The sequence below is a fragment of the Sus scrofa genome, chromosome 6, assembly GCF_000003025.6.
Source record: "Sus scrofa isolate TJ Tabasco breed Duroc chromosome 6, Sscrofa11.1, whole genome shotgun sequence".
Lineage (NCBI taxonomy): Eukaryota > Metazoa > Chordata > Mammalia > Artiodactyla > Suidae > Sus > Sus scrofa.
In genome coordinates this window covers 30,508,463-30,527,190 of record NC_010448.4, presented here as the reverse complement: position 1 = coordinate 30,527,190, position 18,728 = coordinate 30,508,463, and the positions used below count along the sequence as shown (strand labels likewise).

At 47.0% G+C, this 18,728-nt stretch overlaps 1 protein-coding gene and 1 long non-coding RNA gene across 10 annotated transcripts in view; one reads left to right on the top strand and one right to left on the bottom strand.

The window, feature by feature from the left end:
- LOC102165609 overlaps positions 1 to 12,033 on the bottom strand; it is a 55,828-nt gene extending 43,795 nt beyond the window's left edge. For 7 of the 9 annotated variants that reach the window (XR_002344583.1, XR_002344588.1, XR_002344590.1 and 4 more), the window contains exons 1-2: positions 10,166 to 12,033; positions 5,080 to 5,145 (exon numbers count right to left, since the gene is read on the bottom strand). This is a non-coding gene — a long non-coding RNA (uncharacterized LOC102165609). The other 2 variants (XR_002344587.1, XR_002344585.1) reach the window with 2 other exon arrangements.
- On the top strand, positions 12,176 to 15,928 carry IRX5 (iroquois homeobox 5). Its single transcript, XM_021094164.1, is given in 4 exon segments — positions 12,176 to 12,830; positions 13,920 to 14,325; positions 14,499 to 14,633; positions 14,636 to 15,928. Coding segments are annotated over 4 exon segments (1,452 nt in total). The 5' UTR covers positions 12,176 to 12,581; the 3' UTR covers positions 15,298 to 15,928.

Sequence of the window (18,728 nt, the reverse complement as noted above, 5' to 3'; positions counted from 1 at the left end):
CACAAAGTCACATTAGAAAGTGATTTTAATCCTATTCTAATGATAGCAGATTGCTATGATGGAGAAAGGATTTTTTTTTTTTGAACCCTCTTTTACAAGTTATAGATATTCATTCAATCCAATGGGGTCATTTTAGAAAGAAAACCCAACATATAAAATTGATTTTATTTTTTCTAATCTTTGATTGAGATAGTGTTTGGCAATATCACTATAATGCGAAGCATTTCGAGCAGAAGTGGTGATCAGGAAGGGCATCACCTTCTTCTGCATGACGACTGTGAGTTTTAATTGCAAAAACACTGTCGTCTATAAATAAGAACACCAAAACATATTTCAGCTATGTGAGCATTTGATTTTCCCACATCCTTCGCATCTAGATTGAACAGACCCCGGGAAATTCCAAAGACCGATAGCTGAAGCTAAAGGGGGAGAAAAAACCATTTAGTTGTCATGATCATTGTCACCATCAATCTCTAATATCTTCTTATACTTCACCGACCTCACTTAACTTTGCCCTGCCGCTTTATGCTTGGGAGAAGACAAATCGCTAATCAATTATGTACACTAATTAAAAATGCTACCTTTAGAAGTGATTTTAATACCTTAGTAATGAGGGTATAATAATTGCCTCTAACTGCTTATTTTTAAACACTTCGATAACACATTAGCCAGGATGCAGTGAACAGTTGCAAGCATGTAATGCTACAGTCTACAGAAACTATCAAATTGCCACCCCCCCCCAAAGTGGCAGTACAATTCTGCAACTGGTTGAGGTCACATGGAAAATAGAATTATATGCTAATTTGTTCCTATATTAAGTTATCAGAGAAGGTCAGGACAAACACAGTAAAATGAATTCTGGAAAAAAAATTACCTAAGTAGATTGGTATGTACCGTATCAAAGTAAACTGTTTATCTTAATAGATACAAATACAAGAAAGATTTTTTTAAACCGGGGCATTTTCTCCTTTTCAAAAAAATAAATGTTTTAACCAACCCCAGGCAATGACCTGCATGATTTAAGAACACTTTATCTAAATAGTTTTTCCCTAAAGGAGAACAAGGGCAGAGTATGTTTTTTCCAAGAGGAGAAAAGAAATGGAAAAGGGCAGAGTATCCGAAAGAGAGTAATTTCCCCAGAAAAGGCCTCTACTTTATCTATGTATTTGCTAAATTTAATTCACATAAATAGTTCTGCACATGTACTATAAAATGGTCAGACAAGTTTAAACTAAATGATGGGGTCAGGTGGGCGCTTACCAAACATATTTATTATTTTACTCCAAAATAAAGTAAACAATACAGATGTTTTCCTTAGCATAGATTGGTCTGAAGAAAATATACTTTCTTTTAAAAAACTGAGTTAGAAAAATCCCTATTCATTTTTTTCTGGGAGGCCTATATAGATAGGCCTTATCCATAAGTCCTAAAGATACACGATCAACTTAGAAAACTCTAAACCAAATTAATGGTTGAGACTTTGAGCTACCAGTTTCCTATATGGTGATGGTACAAGCTTCATATTTCTATTTTCAAAGGTCCTTTATAGAAAAAGGGAAAGAATGCGGGGGAGGGTGGAGAACTAAAATCCTACAGCATTTGAAACCAAGGGACCAGTATTTTATAAAGCATCCAGTTCATTGCAGGATACATCTAAGACGAGTAACAGAGATCATCTGTGTCATACCCTCAGGCAAATTCCTTGGAAAAAAATAAAACGATAATTTTTTTGTTCTAGAGTCTGTCTTATTTTCCATTAAAAGATACGTGTTTATTTTTCATTTTATTACAACTTTTCTGATGCAATGTTACAAAAGAACCAGCGCTCGCACGCAGCCATCTGAATTTCCTTTAAATCATAACTCATTTTTAATTTCTAAAGGGATTTTATCTATGGCTTCCAATAAAATTTGATTACTGTTCGTTATAAAATATGTTCGGTTCCCATGGAATATCAGTTAGACATCTTCAAATACTTACTTTTCTACTCTATATTCCTGGCATTGTTTACCCTATTTTCTCCTTACCAAGGCAGATTTGGAGGTACTTACTCAGGCATAAGCTCTTCAGCCTCCTTGATGGACTATAAAACAAAGCTATATACTACTATACTGCCATTCCTGTCTGAAGGACCTTAACGTGTTGGGATCTTAATCCATTAAAAAGTTGAGAATTACATTTAAGGGGGCGGGGGGGGGAACGTCTGACAAAAATGAAAACATGCACCGATGCCTAAAATATCAGGACTGAAGTAAATTAATCTTCATTCCCACTGAGAGCAATCTGATGTCCTGGGATTGGGAATTATTCCACCATAAAATACGGCACATTAAATACTACAATAGACCCATTCGAAATGTCTTAAGATAATTATTATGTCATCTACCAGTAATTGTATATAGACTCACATTTTAATATTCACTACCAGAGGCTCTAATGCGAAATGTGCTGAAAGTGTCGATATATTCAGTTGGTTAAAGATAAGAGCAAGCAAATCAGTAGCTATTCGAAGACTAAAAGTAAGACACCAAATAAGATTTCAAAAGAATCAATAAAAGCAAGGGCAAAATATTTGGATCCTGGTTATCACAAGCAACACTATCATTCCTGATGGTTTGCATATAAAACTCCTTATCTCCACGAGCTAGTTGAAAAGAATGAAAAGCTTCTTACAACCAGCTAAAAAGAAAGTCTTTACCATGCTCCTTGAAAAACCTCATTTTCACATTACTCAGGCTTCATTATGCTAAATCAATATTCGTTTAGTCACTGGGGTTATTGACATATTTTAAAATAAAAGTATACCCTTCAGCTACTGCACTCATTACAGGTAATTTGTCTTGTCAGAGAGCAGGGAATATTATCCTAGTCTTTCAGGGGCTGACAGCCCATGGAAATACCTCCCCATGGTTACAACTGTAAATAATTTTAAGGTAAAATATTGAAAAATCAATGACTGTTTCCTGCAATCTGTCACAAACAAATCAATCATAATCTGTACTGCCAGAGAGTATGATTTGAAGGAGATGGGAGCAGATGTAATTCTTGGCTGAATCTCTCATTTCAGAATCACTTCACATAATGGTGTCATCATTTAAACACTTAACAGTCAGTGCAACTGCCACTGTAACATCTAGTTGGACAAAACCACAAGGAGGAGGAGGAGAAAATGCCATCACTATTATGTTAACAAATATTTAATTTAAATGGTTGCTACATTAGTAAATTTCAGATGAAAACAGTTTTACCTGCCCCCCTTCACAGTTTTAAATTAATCAAGCTGCTTTCCTGGGTACTAATGCTTAATAAATTAGCCCATGACTCAAAATTTTACTCTCTAAAGCACATATTCCTTTTCTTTTAAAAGTCCCTTACAGAGAACAGAATTTGGAATTAATAAATAAAACATTTAGATTGTAGAATATCCATGTTCTATCTATATAACAAAGACAAAAAATCATGTCAGAGATGTCAAGATTATAATTTTAAAGCAGATTCAAAGGTCTCAGTTACCCAGATATGAAATTTTATATTTTCCTTCTATTAATAAATATTACATTTCAACTTTGTAATACTGTAGCACATTTGAGAATGACCAGCGAGACCCAGTGAATTCAAAAATACCCCTGCATTCCATACACAAGCTATACCACAGACTGCTATTTTAAAAGCTGGAGTAATGACCCAAGTACATGAAGTATAAAAGTTGGTCAAGGTCATAATATTGAATTGTTCTGCAAATGTAAACTGCTTTCCAAGTAATCACTTTGATACCACCATGTTTTTTTCTAGGATTCAGGTGAATGGCTCCTTAGCTGCTTCCAATCTCCACCTAGGCATGAGTAAAAGCATCTGAGATTGGTGTATTTCCTTTTCCTGTTGTAGTAACCAAAAACATCATTTGATTTAAAGATTAAAGAGTCTTTTTCCTGAAGGATTTTGTTTTTAAATGTATATACTTGCTCTTTAATGGAAGAAAGTGATTTTAGCCACCACAGTTGCTTACCAATTTTCTAATTACATAATTAGACATCACGAAGCCTTTTATTATTCCATTAATAGCCCTCCACAGATATAGTTCAGGGAATAGATATTTTTGATGACTAAAAAAGTGTATTTTTTTCTTAGAAAAGGAAAAAGAGTAGATATAAATACCATTATACAACTTAAGCCTGTATAAACATTCTTAGACATTTTTTATAAAAGGGTTTTTTGACTGTTTTTCATTTAGCTTGCATAATCCATGTAGCAACATGGCATGAAAAGACAGAAGCTTCTTGTATTGATAGAAATTTTTCATTTAAAATTTTTGTTCTTCAAGAACCTTAGAGTCATTCTTTAACACCAACGTTAGGTTTCTGAAAACGAAAAAAGCTTGCGGGGGCAATGATCAAAGACCTCATCTAGAATAAAACAGAGTTCTCCATTCCATGTGAATCCCTGCAACAGCTGCAAAGAAAGCAGCAAGCCAACCTAGCAGGGGAAAGGGAAAATATTACCCAGAGCCTAGGATTACACAAAAAATGGAAAGGGACCTAGAGCTAACAACTAGGGAAGGCACCCATGTGTGGGAGCTCCTGACCTCCAGGGCGCTAGAGCAGCCCAGGCTGGGTCCCGCCAGCTGCTTGGCAGAGCCCTGGAACCAGTCCTCAACCAGCAAGACTCCCACTCAGAACTGGGTGGTGGCTGGCAGTCAACCGCCCTGCAGAGAGCGTGTCCCCCGAGAAGGCAACGAAGCCTGGGAGGTAAATGAGGACAGCCAAGCAATGTGCGCAATGCGTGCACATCAGCCACAAATGAAAATGACATCTACTAGAACGGGGTAGGCCACCATCGCAGACCTGATTCTCAGAAAGAAGCTATTTTAAGGGTGCTGAGTATGCCTAGCTGAGATTTCTCAGCTCTTCCAAACACAGCCCATAACCCCAGGAGAAGCAGCTCAAAGGCTCAGCATGGGAAAATCAGATCGTTTCCATACCTCAAATTTAAAGAAACTGCTGTCTATTAGATACAATTCTCATATGTAATCAAGGTGCAGGATTCCAGAGGAAAGTATCTTTTTAAAAGAGATAATATTACCTCCCTATCTTCAGAATCTTCTCCTTCCAACAGCCAGTGCAGTTGCTCCATTATGAACTGTAGACTCTTAAAGAGAAAAACAGCAATAGTTAGCTTCATCTTTCCTACAACCGCTTCCTTCCTTCATTGAATTACAATTTAATTACCAATACTTCAATTGATTTTATTCCTGAATGATATATTTCTCGAAAAGCATACTCCAGCCATTTCCACTAGAGAACATTTAGCATAACCTTCTCAATTAATCAACCATAACCTATTACTGTTGAAAGGACATGTTTTCTTCATATTTTCAAGAGTGGGGAACCCCTCCTCCACCGACCTATTTTATATAAAAGGAGTATGGGTTTTAATACATTAAAATACCATTAATATATAAGAAATAAATATGAATCTTAGTAATAAATTTTGGCTGATAACATAGCAAAAAACTCAACCAATGTGCAAATATGTTTAGATTTCTCCTATCTTAATCCTTAGGAGGGAAAAAAAAATCTAATCCTCCCATCTTTTAAATTCAATAGCTTTACATGTGGTCAAAAAATAGAAACAAAAACTAAGCTTAAAAACAAAGAGGAATCGGATGGCTTAACATTTTCTTTATATTTTATCTGTGTGTTTTCTCAGTCGCTGTAACACCAGCTCTTGGTTATACATAAAACCCCACAAGGCCCAGTCAGTGATAGGAGAACACACATATGTTATTTAAAAACAATGATAAACTACTTCCTACAATGTTTAAAAAAAAATCACCTTAACACCTTTGAAAGTATTCACAGAGAAACATTTACGCTACTGCCGGCTGTGTTAGAGTTGCCTTCTATGGAAACAGCTTTTTTTTCTTGGTCATGCAACCATGTTTTTGACTTAATATTCGTTCTCACTAAATCTCTAACACTAAATTCTGCACGATATTTTTTTCTCATAGGCTTTTCTTATCTTCTTGTATTCAGCAGCCCCTGTTTTGATGAGGGGGGACAACTTTGGTGCACACCTGTATACCCATGACTAGACCCACTAAATTTATTCTTAAAAGAACTGGGTAATGAAAATAATCAAAAACTCTAATTTCATACTATTTATACCAAATGATAGTATTATTATAACTATAATTTGGAATCATTTTTTAAAGGAAACATTATTTCCTTTAAAGAATGATTCTATTTCTATAACATATCATAACCACAGTCTTGATTTTTATGAAAAGCATTCAGTTCATAAATTTCATTACCCAATGATATCATTAAAAAATAAATTATTCAGTGCATTTCCGTGAATCAAAAATGTTCCTACTTAAACTTTTGTTTAACGCATTGGTAAAACTTTAATAATAAAAGGCCTCAAGTGACATTCTCTACATTCTGGACTTTGACCATCCCTATTACCAACATAAATACAATGCTCTTTGGGGTTTACTCCACACACAAGCACAACTGGGCAGACACTCACTTCCAGAGGAGCCTGGGGACAGGCAAGAACAAATTTCGGTGAACATTTGGAGGTACCCCAAATGTTGAAAACATCCAAATGTGTTATAGAAGCATCATACTTATAACCTGTGCATAAAATGGAAATGATTCTGTTCAAGGAAAAAACAGACTGGTTAAATACTTTGGGGATATTAGATATGAACAGCTAATCTAATTTTCTCCAAGTTATCACTCTATATTACCACAAATAAACAAGTAAAGGCTGTATCAAGGTGGGAACATCATTAGCATGAGAAAGGGCTAGAAAAATGGATTACGTAAATGACAACTGCTGGAGAAAATTACATTCTTGTCTCCTGAACAAACGTTCAGTGCATCCTCGCTAATAAAGAGTTAAACTTAAACTACATTAGAATATACTGGTTTTCAATTTTGAAGCATCTAAGTTAATTTGCCAACCTAAATTGTTGCTTATGTGTACTTTAGCTATAAAAATACTGCAGATTTATGCAGAAATAAGTCATGAGTATCACACTCCAGAGCAGTGTGTAAAAGCAAACCAGAGTCATTACTGAACCAGAAGAAAAATAATTCCAAGATTTTACATCTTCTTAGAGTTGTATCTGCTGCCAGTCGAGTAAATATTCTCTAAAGAACAGCTAACAGTTATACCCAAAAGATGGTAAAACTACAGGAACCAGCGCAGTGGAGACACTGAAGGGAAATATACAAAGATATTGAGCTATTACCCCACAAAACATCTGTACTGTCTCAGAGGTAACACACTATTACAAAATACGATGCTGTTTTCATTACCTATTTTAAAGAACATGTTTAATTCACTCAGGATTACATGATTTCATTTACTCACATGTTAGCAATTGAAGAACACTGAAATTTTCCCGACGATTTCTATACTGTAAAAATATACTAATAATCACCTGGTGTTATTTATTAAAACAGATGCTAGATTATTAGTTTCTATTTCTACTTCCTTTCTTTTACCATAGCATACCCACTTTGAAAATAATACACAGATAACAGCATTGGGATGCTGATTTTCGCTGCCAGGAAAAAAATCCTGCTGGGGGAGGTGGGGCATAAGTGAAGCAATTCTGGCAAAATTAATGCTCTTATTTTGGTGTCAGCAAACAAATCTAAATAAGTCATTCTCTGATTTGAGTTTACCGTGTAATGCTAGCCAGCTAATTATCTGTAGAGTCAGATGAGTTGTGAGTGTACACCTGGACTCTCGGATCACACGCCTGTGGCCTCCTCCACTTTCATTTCCTTTTTCTACAGTGAGTTTTAATATTAAAACACTCACACATCTTACATGTACACTGATGGACAGCCAGCTTCCAGGAAATCATGGGCTACAAAGAGAGGGGGGGAAATGCTAATGCAATACTTATGTTGAAGGGTATTAGGTGCTGGGTAAGCCGAGGGGTAATATAATCAACAGCATCCATCCTGCTATTGTTTTGGCATTCAGAGATTTAAAGTAAAGGACAGTAATATTATCTTAGTGATCACCTATGTTATGATTCAGCTCCTTAAACTAATAAGAGGCTAAATGCACTATCTTCACTTGCTCATCAATTCAAATTTACAGAAGCATATTTTAGAAGAAATAAAACCGTTTCCTTCTATATCTGGAAATAAAAACAAGGCATTCCATAAACAATGTAGCTAAGTAATTGATGATAAGAAAAAAGAAATGGTTTTAGATCATTAAAACATTCTAGGAGACATTTCAAAAAATGAAGGGACACAAATTTCTGGTATATCTATCTTTTTGTTATATACCTGTTTCTGCACACTAAGCCTACTTCCTCTCCAGAATTTTTTTCCTGAACACGAAAACATTTGCTTAATAATATACTACTTTGGGTTTTTTTTTTCTAAATCAGGAACCATATTCCACCAAGACAGAACACAAAGAAAGCGGACAAAGACATTGCCAAAAAGCCACAAGTAGTATTAATACATGCCAGAACACTTAACAGTGAACTATCATTTCTCTCTAAAACTTCTGCTGCCAAAGTGCTCACAAAATCTGGAAGCTCAAAGACAGGTTTCTAGTGCAATTAAATTCTCCAAAAGCAAAACTGTACAAAAATATGCCACCCTTCTTATGTCACCATTTTATAGACATTTTCTCAGGATCTTAATTAAGATAACGATACACACCTGTGTCAACATTCTCTGGCAAGACAGCCTTATCAATCATAATCCTTTAAGTACACTCCAAAACAGCAAAGCGATATGACAGAAGCAATCTGTTGCCTTTCCTAGCGTCAGTGTTGTGTTTCTCCCACAAGAATGATGAGATCCTTAAAATACAGCAAGATCTACTTTTATGAGTCTTTAAAGTTTTAACTGTAAACAGTTATTACACTAAATAAACAGGGATAACCTCTTTTGCACTTGATTTAAACAATGGCAACTGTACAGCCAGAACTCCAAGAGCAAGCTGGATGGCCACGTCTTAGCAATACAACTGTGGATCTTATTTTAGAGCTTTAAATGTTAAGAGTTATGCATAACAGGATCCGTGCAGACATGACAAACCAATAAACCCTTAGGAAGTTTTAAAATCTGAATGTTTTAAAGTCTTACTTTAAGTATGATCAGGGCATACCTATCCCGAGTGTAAGTTAAAATGTTCAGAAAGACACAATTGCAACAGTAAGCCAAAAAGGAAAACAGTCGTCTTGGTAACCTGGAACCACAGGGAGTTAGCTCCCACCTCTGCTGGGGAGAAAGCTTCAGTGACAAGAAACCAGCTAAACTACTGCTAAAAGCAAGCAGGCTCCCAAACTGGAAAGCTGATGAATAAAGGGGGGGAATGGGAGGAGGGGGGAGATGAGGAAATGTATCCTTACTACTGCGAAGACTAAAAGTTAAAACGTCCTGTTTACCAACAAAAACTTCCAAGCTTTCACATGAAAACGGCGAAAACCCGCCAGATGCTATCTGAATCCCGTCTGCCTGCTAATGATCATCTCTTCCCTTTCACATATTAACACGAGTCTATTTCAGACGCCGGGCGGCCGTGGCCAGCCGAGCAGCAGAGCCATCAATGTGCAAATAAAGCAGAAAATAGAGACATCCTTAAGAAATGAGTCTTAAATTTGACGTAGAGCGGAGGTGACAACCACAGCAACAGAACCATAAATTCTAAATGCTTCAATATCTTTCAGGATTCTCTCCAGTCCCTGACACCAAAAGGAAGACAGTAGAAGAAAACGAGAGGGTGGGAGGGGGTTAGTGTAGTGGGGGGAGTAGCTTAGCGGCCCAGAGTGGCGGGATGATGTAATGAGGTTGTCTGTGTGACAGACTCAGATTCTCGGTGGCACAAACCTCCACGGCTCCATTTCAGAAATCAGCATCCCGTTGGAGAGCCAGCCTAGCGTGTGAAGCCGCCGCGCGTGGATGGAGGGGGCACGCCCACGCCCGCCTGCCCGGGGACCTTCACACCAGAAGAAGCCCGCCCAACATTCACGCAGCCCATGCCCACCAGGCGCCTGGCGGCGCGCGGGGCACCGCCGCGTCCATCCGGTTCACGAGGGGAGGCGGACGCGGCTCCAGGGGCAGGGAGCCTGGCTGCGACTGGGCGGGTACGCGGTGGTATTGGGGAACCCGGGGCTCACCTCTCCGCTGTGGCGCGGGTGCGCAGGCCGCGGACGCTCCCTCGTGGCTGGCGCTAGCCCCCGGCTGGCGGCGCGCGCGGGCCGCTACCGACCGTTAGCGCGAGGGGCTGCGGTGGTGGCGGCTGCGGCGGGGGCGGCGGGCGGAGCCGGGGGCGGCGCTGGGGAGCAGAGGGGCCGCAAGAGGCGGGAGAGACAGGAGCAGGGCGGGGACGCTCCCCTGGGCACTCCCCGCACCACCCGGGAGTAGACTGAGCCTGGGAGGACACTGCCCCTTGGCTGCTTGAGAGGCAGCCAGTGGTCGGTTCTGCATAGTCCCGGCTCGGCCTCGCCTCAGTCACGGCCGGCTCGCTGCCACCTCCGCTGGGCTGTGCGGGCCACCACCGGCGCCGGCTTCCCGTCTCCATGACAATGGGGCGCCGACGCCCCGCCCCGCCCCGCCCCCTCGGCGCACCGACTCAGAAGGAAACGGGCTCACGTCGCTGAAGGGCGGAGCCAGTAGAGGCCAGCGTCCAATCAGCGGTGAAGGCAGGGAGGGCCGGAGCCGGGCGGAATGAGAGGCTGTGAGAGAACGTCCGCCTGAGGGGCGGAGCCTAGGGAAGCTGACGGGGAGGAGTCAATGCGCGTGCGTGGAGTCGAGCAGCTGGGCAAGTGAGAGTGCAGAGTGGGTTTGTGTGCCGGGGCTGGAGTTCAGGAAATAAAGTGAATCTCGCCTGTCAGAGTCATTGTAGGAAATTTGGTGTATGGTCAAACTTCGGCTTGCCTGTGACCCCATTCATTATAGAAGGCCACAAAGTCCTTGATCTGCTGGGTTTCAGCGGAGTGCCCACCACTGTGCCAGCCCCGGTCCGGGTTCACCAGCGCCTGTCTGTCCCAGAGTTCGAGTGCGTCTATGGCTTGTGGAGGCGCGGGGTGGAGAAACAGGCAAAGGGTCTCTTTTGTATTCTGTGTGGCTTCGTGGGCAAGGGCTCGGCCTGTGACTCAATTGTGTGTGTGTGTGTGTGTGTGTGTGTTTGCCTTGCCAGCGGCTCGCTGAACAGTGGTTGGGTTGGTTAGTGCTCCGCGGAGCGTTAGCAGTGGAGCGTGGGCGGGTGCGAGAGTTCCTGCGAAAGGGAAGGGGACCCGCACCGTCCACCACCACCACCACCGGCCTGGCGGGGCGAGCTGCGGCTGATGCAAAACCCCAAGAAAGAGGCAGCGAGGCATGGTGGGAGGGGGTGTTGTAGAGTCCGGAGACCTGTTCCTGTGTAGCTGCTTCTCCGCCTGACGGCTCTTGCCCACTACCTCTCTGGAGAAAGGCTACCCTCTTAGTACCAGGTCCCCAGTGTCTGACCCTCGCTGTTTGGCAGGGAATTGGTGGAAGGGAGCCCGGGCTGAAGCCGTCCAAGGCCTGTTTCTCGCCCACCTGCTGCTGCTGGCGGAGGGGGACAGTCCACCCTGGACTTCCTGCGTCCTGGACTCTGGCATTCATACGACTCTCCTAGGGGCCCTAATTACGGATCTACAACTCGCTCTCGGGTCCCCTCGCTTGGGGGAAAAGCTAGGGGAGGGTGGGTAGCAATCCGCCTTGGAGCCCAGTCTCCTGGCTAACAAGAAATCCGCTAACTCCGCGATTTACTGTGGCGTAGAGAGCAGAGCGTTCACTGGCGCGCAGTCCGCGGCGTCGTTCCCTTTGTGCTTCGGTACAGGCGGACAGGCCACCAGGGCCTGCCTTGCGTCGGAACCGCCGCTCCACCCCGACTTAGAAGGGGACGAAAGTTGGAAGAGATCCGCGCGCCTTGGTTGTGATTGTCATCCTGGGGCCGGCGCTCGAGAGTCTAAGTCAGAGAGAGAGAGGGAGAGACCGTGGAGGGGAGGGGGGCATAAGAGGAGGGGGGAAAGGAGGGCCGTGGCGGAGAGGCGGGCGCGAGGGAGGGGCGAGGGGAGAGCCAGCGAGCGGGAGAGGGAGCCGGGGAGGAAGAGGGAGAGGGCGAGGCGCGCCTGGCGGCCGGGTTGGCTGCGGCGGCCCAGAGGCTCCTGCCAGTCCTCCCACCGACTACACCCCGGGAAGGAGGAGCTTCAGGCGCGCACAAGGCGTCAGAATCCTCAATTTCCAACTTAGCATCTTGGCAGGACCTTTGCGAAGCCAAAAGCAGAGCCCCCAGTGCAAAGAGCGAGGGGGAAAAAGAGAAAGCAGCAAGGGAGGGGGGAAACCCTGCTGGGGCGAGCGAGGCGCGCAGAGGAGCGGGTTCGGCGGTCGCAGCCGGAGGCGCGCGGGAAGCCAGCGAGGAGGCTCTGCGGGCCGGAGCCCGGGAACCGGGGCCCGAGGAGCGGCGGCCCGGGGCAGCCGGAGACCAGGTGCCCGCCCGCTCGCCCTCGCAGGGCGCCGCCCGGCTCGTTGGCGGCCGCGGCGCGGAGCGCCCCATGCCCGTGTGTGGCCATGTCCTATCCGCAGGGCTACTTGTACCAGCCGTCCGCCTCGCTGGCGCTCTACTCGTGCCCGGCGTACAGCACCAGCGTCATCTCGGGGCCCCGCACGGATGAGCTCGGCCGCTCGTCGTCGGGCTCCGCGTTCTCGCCCTACGCCGGCTCCACCGCCTTCACGGCGCCCTCGCCGGGCTACAACTCGCACCTCCAGTACGGCGCCGACCCCGCGGCGGCGGCGGCCGCCGCCTTCTCTTCGTACGTGGTGAGTAAGCAGGAGTTGGGGAGGGCGAGGGCAGCTGGGGCCGCGCGGGGGGGCGGGGGCTTCGGGGACACTGGTCTCGGCTCCGCGGCGGACCGCCCCTCCAAGCCTCGCGGCCCCTGCAAACTTGGGCGATTGTCTCGCTCGGCTTCGCCCGGGCCTCGGGCTCAGGGATTGTTCAGAAAGGAGAGTCGCGTCTTGCTGGGATCGCTGAGTTGGCGGAAAGGGTTTTGGGGGAGAGGTCGCTGCAGTTAAAGAGCAACATTTGATTCAAACGTGAGCTCCAGGCCGCCCTGCACACTTTACTTCATTTTTTTTTTTTTTTTTTTAGTTTTGCCATTTGGGGAAAGTAGTTCAAAAGAAATAGATCCGAAATCTGAACAGAAGCGTGCTAAATCTGTGTAAATGTGTTTGGCCTCGCCTTTAATTAGTCCTCCAAAATGTTGCAAATCCGTAATCCTATCTTCGCAATCCGATTTAGAGGTATTAAATTTCTGAAAAGTCGGCCGAGCTGCGGTGCATCCGGGATTTTTTCGGCCGGGTGCACTTTCTGGAGAAGAACCGCGGCTTCGGCTTGGGGTAACACTTTTGGAGGGGCGGGAGTGCCGGATCAAGGCATAGCTTTTCGTTTGCCTTTCTCTGCAAGGGAGAAAAAATTCCATTACTTCCTTTGCTCACCCTTCTTCTCCTAACGCGCAGCCACTTGGGCGCCGAGCGCAGGGTCGCCGGCCGTTGCTCAGACCTCTCGCTGGGCGGAGGGCCTGGCCGCGGTGGCGGGATCTGCGCACGGGGACCGCACTGCGGGGGGGCGGACGTACTCAGGCAGACAGGGGCCTACCGTGTGCCGCCAAGGCCAGGACAGCTCCAAGCGCCCCCAAGGACTGGCCTCAGGAGTTGGCGCCCCCTCTTCCTTCTGAGGGGGAGGAGTGGTTGCCCCCAGGGTCTAAGCCCTCCAGCCCTACCCCAGGGGAAGCCAGAGTGCTGGCCTCGAAGCCCGAAGACCCCTGGGCTCAGCGAAAGTGCGTCTTGGTCGCCCAGGTGGCCCCGAGGACCACGGCCCACTCTCACTTTCTCTCTGCCCGTTCCTGGCAGGGCTCTCCTTACGACCACACTCCGGGCATGGCAGGCTCCTTGGGGTACCACCCGTACGCGGCGCCCCTGGGCTCATACCCGTACGGGGACCCCGCTTACCGGAAGAACGCCACCCGAGACGCCACCGCTACGCTCAAGGCCTGGCTGAACGAGCACCGCAAGAACCCCTACCCCACCAAGGGCGAGAAGATCATGCTGGCCATCATCACCAAGATGACCCTCACCCAGGTGTCCACCTGGTTCGCCAACGCGCGTCGGCGCCTCAAGAAGGAGAACAAGATGACGTGGACGCCGCGGAACCGCAGCGAGGACGAGGAGGAGGAGGAGAACATTGATCTGGAGAAGAACGACGAAGATGAGCCCCAGAAGCCCGAGGACAAGGGCGACCCCGAGGGCCCCGAAGCAGGTTGGTGGACACGGGAAAGGGTGCGTTGAGCACGAGTAAGAAGCAAAAGGGGGGCCTGGAGAGAGGGTGCACAGGGCCTGGAGGTTGGGAGCAGGGGTCATTGCCTTTGCGATCGGGGCCCTGGGCCCGCTGCCCGGCCTCGGCGCTTCTCACCGCCTGGGTTTCCCCCGCAGGAGGAGCAGAGCAGAAAGCGGCTTCGGGCTGCGAACGGCTGCAGGGGCCGCCCCCCCCCGCCGGCAAAGAGACCGAGGGCAGCCTCAGCGACTCGGATTTTAAGGAGCCGCCATCCGAGGGCCGCCTGGACGCGCTGCCGGGCCCCCCCGCGCCGGCGGGCCCTCCCCGGCTGGGCCTGCGGCAGCTCGGCTGACCGAGGACCCGGCCCCTCACTACCCCACCGGCGCGCCGGCACCCGGCCCACACCCAGCCGCGGGAGAGCTGCCCCCCGGTCCCGGAGGGCCCTCGGTCATACACTCGCCGCCACCGCCGCCGCCGCCGCAGGCGGTGCTCGCCAAGCCCAAACTGTGGTCTCTGGCCGAGATCGCCACATCCTCGGACAAGGTCAAGGACGGGGGCGGCGGGAATGAGGGCTCCCCATGCCCACCGTGCCCCGGGCCGGTGGCCGGGCAAGCCCTAGGAAGCAGCCGTGCATCGCCGGCACCCGCGCCATCGCGCTCACCCTCGGCGCAGTGCCCCTTTCCAGGCGGGACGGTGCTGTCTCGGCCTCTCTACTACACGGCGCCCTTCTATCCCGGCTACACGAACTATGGCTCCTTCGGACACCTTCACGGCCACCCGGGGCCCGGCCCAGGCCCCACAACGGGTCCGGGCTCGCATTTCAATGGATTAAACCAGACCGTGTTGAACCGAGCGGACGCTTTGGCTAAAGACCCGAAAATGTTGCGGAGCCAGTCCCAGCTAGACCTGTGCAAAGACTCTCCCTATGAATTGAAGAAAGGTATGTCCGACATTTAACGCGGGCTGCGTCGGTCCTGGACTTTCCTAATTTATTAAAAAACATGGCCTTGGCAGTTATTTTTCCATCAACATGAGAGAAAAGCAAAACTATCCCTCCTACTAAAAAGTTTATAGTTCATGGAGATGGATGACATAAAAATGTAAACATCTCCACACACACACACACACACACACACACACACACACACACACACAAATGTCTTAACCAACCTAAAAGAAAAATTTAAAAAAGGATTTGTATTAAATCTTATTCTGTATATTTAATGTAGCATTTTTGTATTTAAATTGATAATTCAATATCTTTGAAGTAAATTATGAAATTAAGACACCTGTACAGGCATTTAATGTTTTTTTGTAATATAAATATATACATTTGTGTTTCCCCCCAAACTGTTTCATAGTTTAAAGATACAAGTTTAATTTAATTTTTTACACCTATTGATTTTTCTGGGTATGAGCTAAAGTATTATTACGGAAAAGAAACAGGTTATACTCTTAGATTTAAAAAGTAAAAGAAAACTGCAGCCGCCTTTGTAAAATGCAAAATATTTAATTAAAAGAGATTTTAACATAACCAGAGCCACTCATTACTTTGTAGAAGCCTCAATAAACTGTCCATCGCCCTGGACAAAAGGTGCAAACTGCAACTTTTTTTCAAAGTGGGGAATGAAAGCTTCCACCGAACCTAGTGTGCCAGCGGGGAAACCGTAATTAGGCATCCAGCCCCGGGGAACCTGGCCCTGCCGGGAATGCAGATTTGGATCACTGATGCAGGCTGCTGGGGGGGAGATTGGACCCTGGAGGAGGGAGGAGAGAGACCCAAGTGTGTGCCCAGAAGGGAGAAGAGATGGCAAAGCCGGCTAGAGACATGCACCACCCGAGCTCCATCGCTTAACCTAATTACTTCCAATCAGTGTCGTGTTTTATGCAAAGCAATCAGCTGGTGAACTTTGCTAATGAGTTCGATTTTATGCCGGATTTAGCCCTTATTACTATTTCAAAGGTGCTCTGGGCTAATGCGGGCGGGGAGCGTTCGGGGATGCCAAGGAGAAGGCCTTCCCAGTCACTGTCTTTTTCTACTCCTTCAAAAGTGGGCATTGATCTCTTTGCTGGATTTGATTAAATTAGCAAATGTTCCATCCGCGACTGTGCGGGTGGTAGGCAGCGGGGTAGATCCCCGCGCAGCCGCGGGGCTGGGGCCGCGGGACCAGTGAGGGGACGGTTCCCCCCTTTCACAGGTAGGTGTCACACTTGTCCTGAATTACAAGCCTGCACTTTGCAGAGTCGGAGACTGGAGAGTGGGCGGAAGGAAGTGAGGGAGGGAGCGCCACAGGCGCTTGGTGGAAGCGAGGGGAGTCCCAAATCGATCATCACAGCCCCCCACCCCACCCCCACGGACCCCATTTTAGACAAGGGGCCTTCAAAAGTTCGAGGACATTTGCCTAGATAATGAGGCCATTGTGGACTTGATCAGGCATGTCGTCGCTTTAGCACTTTTCCTATCTCGGATTCAAGAGTCCGAGGAGCTACGAAAGTAATTTTGAGGTTTTATTTTCTCCGTTTAACCCCGCATATTTCATCTCAAAATGAAAAGTCAGGTTGCCTCGCACTCCCAAATGAGGAAGAGATACCTCTCTGTGCCCGAGGCCCGCCAGCACTGTCGGTACGCAGGTCTCCATTTTGCGCGGGAGATGTGGCATCACGGACGTGTGGAATTTCGTGGGAAAATTTCAGTGGTCGGGGGAGGGGAGGGTTTACAGCAGAAACATACCCCAGCGAGGGGAATTAATTTGCTCTATTAAACCCAAGACTGAGACCAGAGAGAATGTGTTTGCACATAACACTGGTTTAATTAGGCTAAATCAAAACGCACATATTTGCATTTCTACTCAGGACAACTTTAACCCTACTTGGTTTTTTAAACACAGCCCCAACTTTCACCGAGTTTTTACTTTTGCTACTTTTAAATTTTTAACCTGCAAAGGGCTTCTTTACCTTATTCGACTTTAAACAAGTTTGAAAGCGACATTGTCCAGATGTTTTTCGCGAACAGCAGTCGACTTCAGAGTTTAAATTAGTGAGAAAATTCACGCAGAGAAAATGGTTTCAAAGCTGGAAGTGTGAATGATTAAATATGCATGAGATGATCGTATTTTATTTTGTCCCTTTAATTATAAATGATTTTTTTAAACAATTGAATTCCAGAGATGATTTGCCCTATCCCCCGCGCCCAATCCCTCCTCCATCCACCCCCCGCCCCCAACAGCCCGGCTCACAATCAGCTTTTGCCCCCCTGTTGAATATGCAGCCCCAGGAGTCATCTTCTTTTCTAAAAAACTCAAAATGGGCCAGTCCCCTTCTCTTAAGAGACAGTTTAAGGACATCAACTCTGCGGGGTTTGGAAGCACTGGCCCTAAACCCTGCCCAACGATTTTAAAAAGAAAATTACAGGCCTCCTTGTGTTCCTGGGAATATGCAAATGGCGCGGCTCGGGCCTCCCGGGTTCGGTTGCAAAGACTCGGGGGCTGGGAGCCGATTGCCCGCGGGGCTGCCTGGGAATGGGAACCGCACACCAGGGAGCCCGCGGCGTTTCTTCCCAACGAGGGGCTGAGCGAGGCGTCTCCCGGCTGGGCAGCGAAACCGCCAGAGGCTGCCCCCAGCCTGCATCCCTCCTGTCCTTGGCCTCTGCAGGGTCTAGGGTTTTCTTTGCGTACTCCTAAATACAAGCCCCAAATTAAGTTTAGGGTTTTCTCCTTTGCAGAGCTGGGTTTCACTAGCCAGTAATTTTCTAGTATCTAGAGACTTTAATGTTTGGGGCGGCCTGCCGAGCAGATCGAGGTACGTGCCTATAGGAAATGCCTCCTGTGTCTAATCCCAGAAGTTGTTCCGTGTCTGTAAGGTCCCAAGTCCCTCCTCGAACCTCCAAGGCTCTGCTTGGCTGCATCTTGGGCCGAGTCCAGGGCGATGCGCCTTGCAAGGGGCGCCGGGGGAAATCGTCCGTCCAGGATTGGGGTTTGTTCGAAGACTGGAACTGCGTCTCGGATGTTATGCGAGACAGCGCCTAAGACACCTCGGTGCTGGGGCTGCGCGGGCATTTGCCACCTGCGCTTGGCTGCACTCGTTTCAGCCCCTAAGCGGAGCCTAGCTTGGCACTTAGGAACTGAATCACTAGTCGCTGAATCCTTGGCGACGGAGACCCGAGAGCCACCGAGTAGAGTCCGTGCAGTAAGTCCCCCCGAGGCAGCGCCAAACTGGGAGCCGGCTGGGTTTCTTCCCTTACCCCTCTGTGCAGGGCCCAACCAGTTTCTGGGATTTGGGGTGAGAAGCCAACAACCCAGTCAATCCCTGAGGGCGCATACTTGGGCACTGAGGTGAGGCTGCGGAAGGGGCCATTTCCCTTCCGGCTCCACGGATCCGATCGAGGTGCC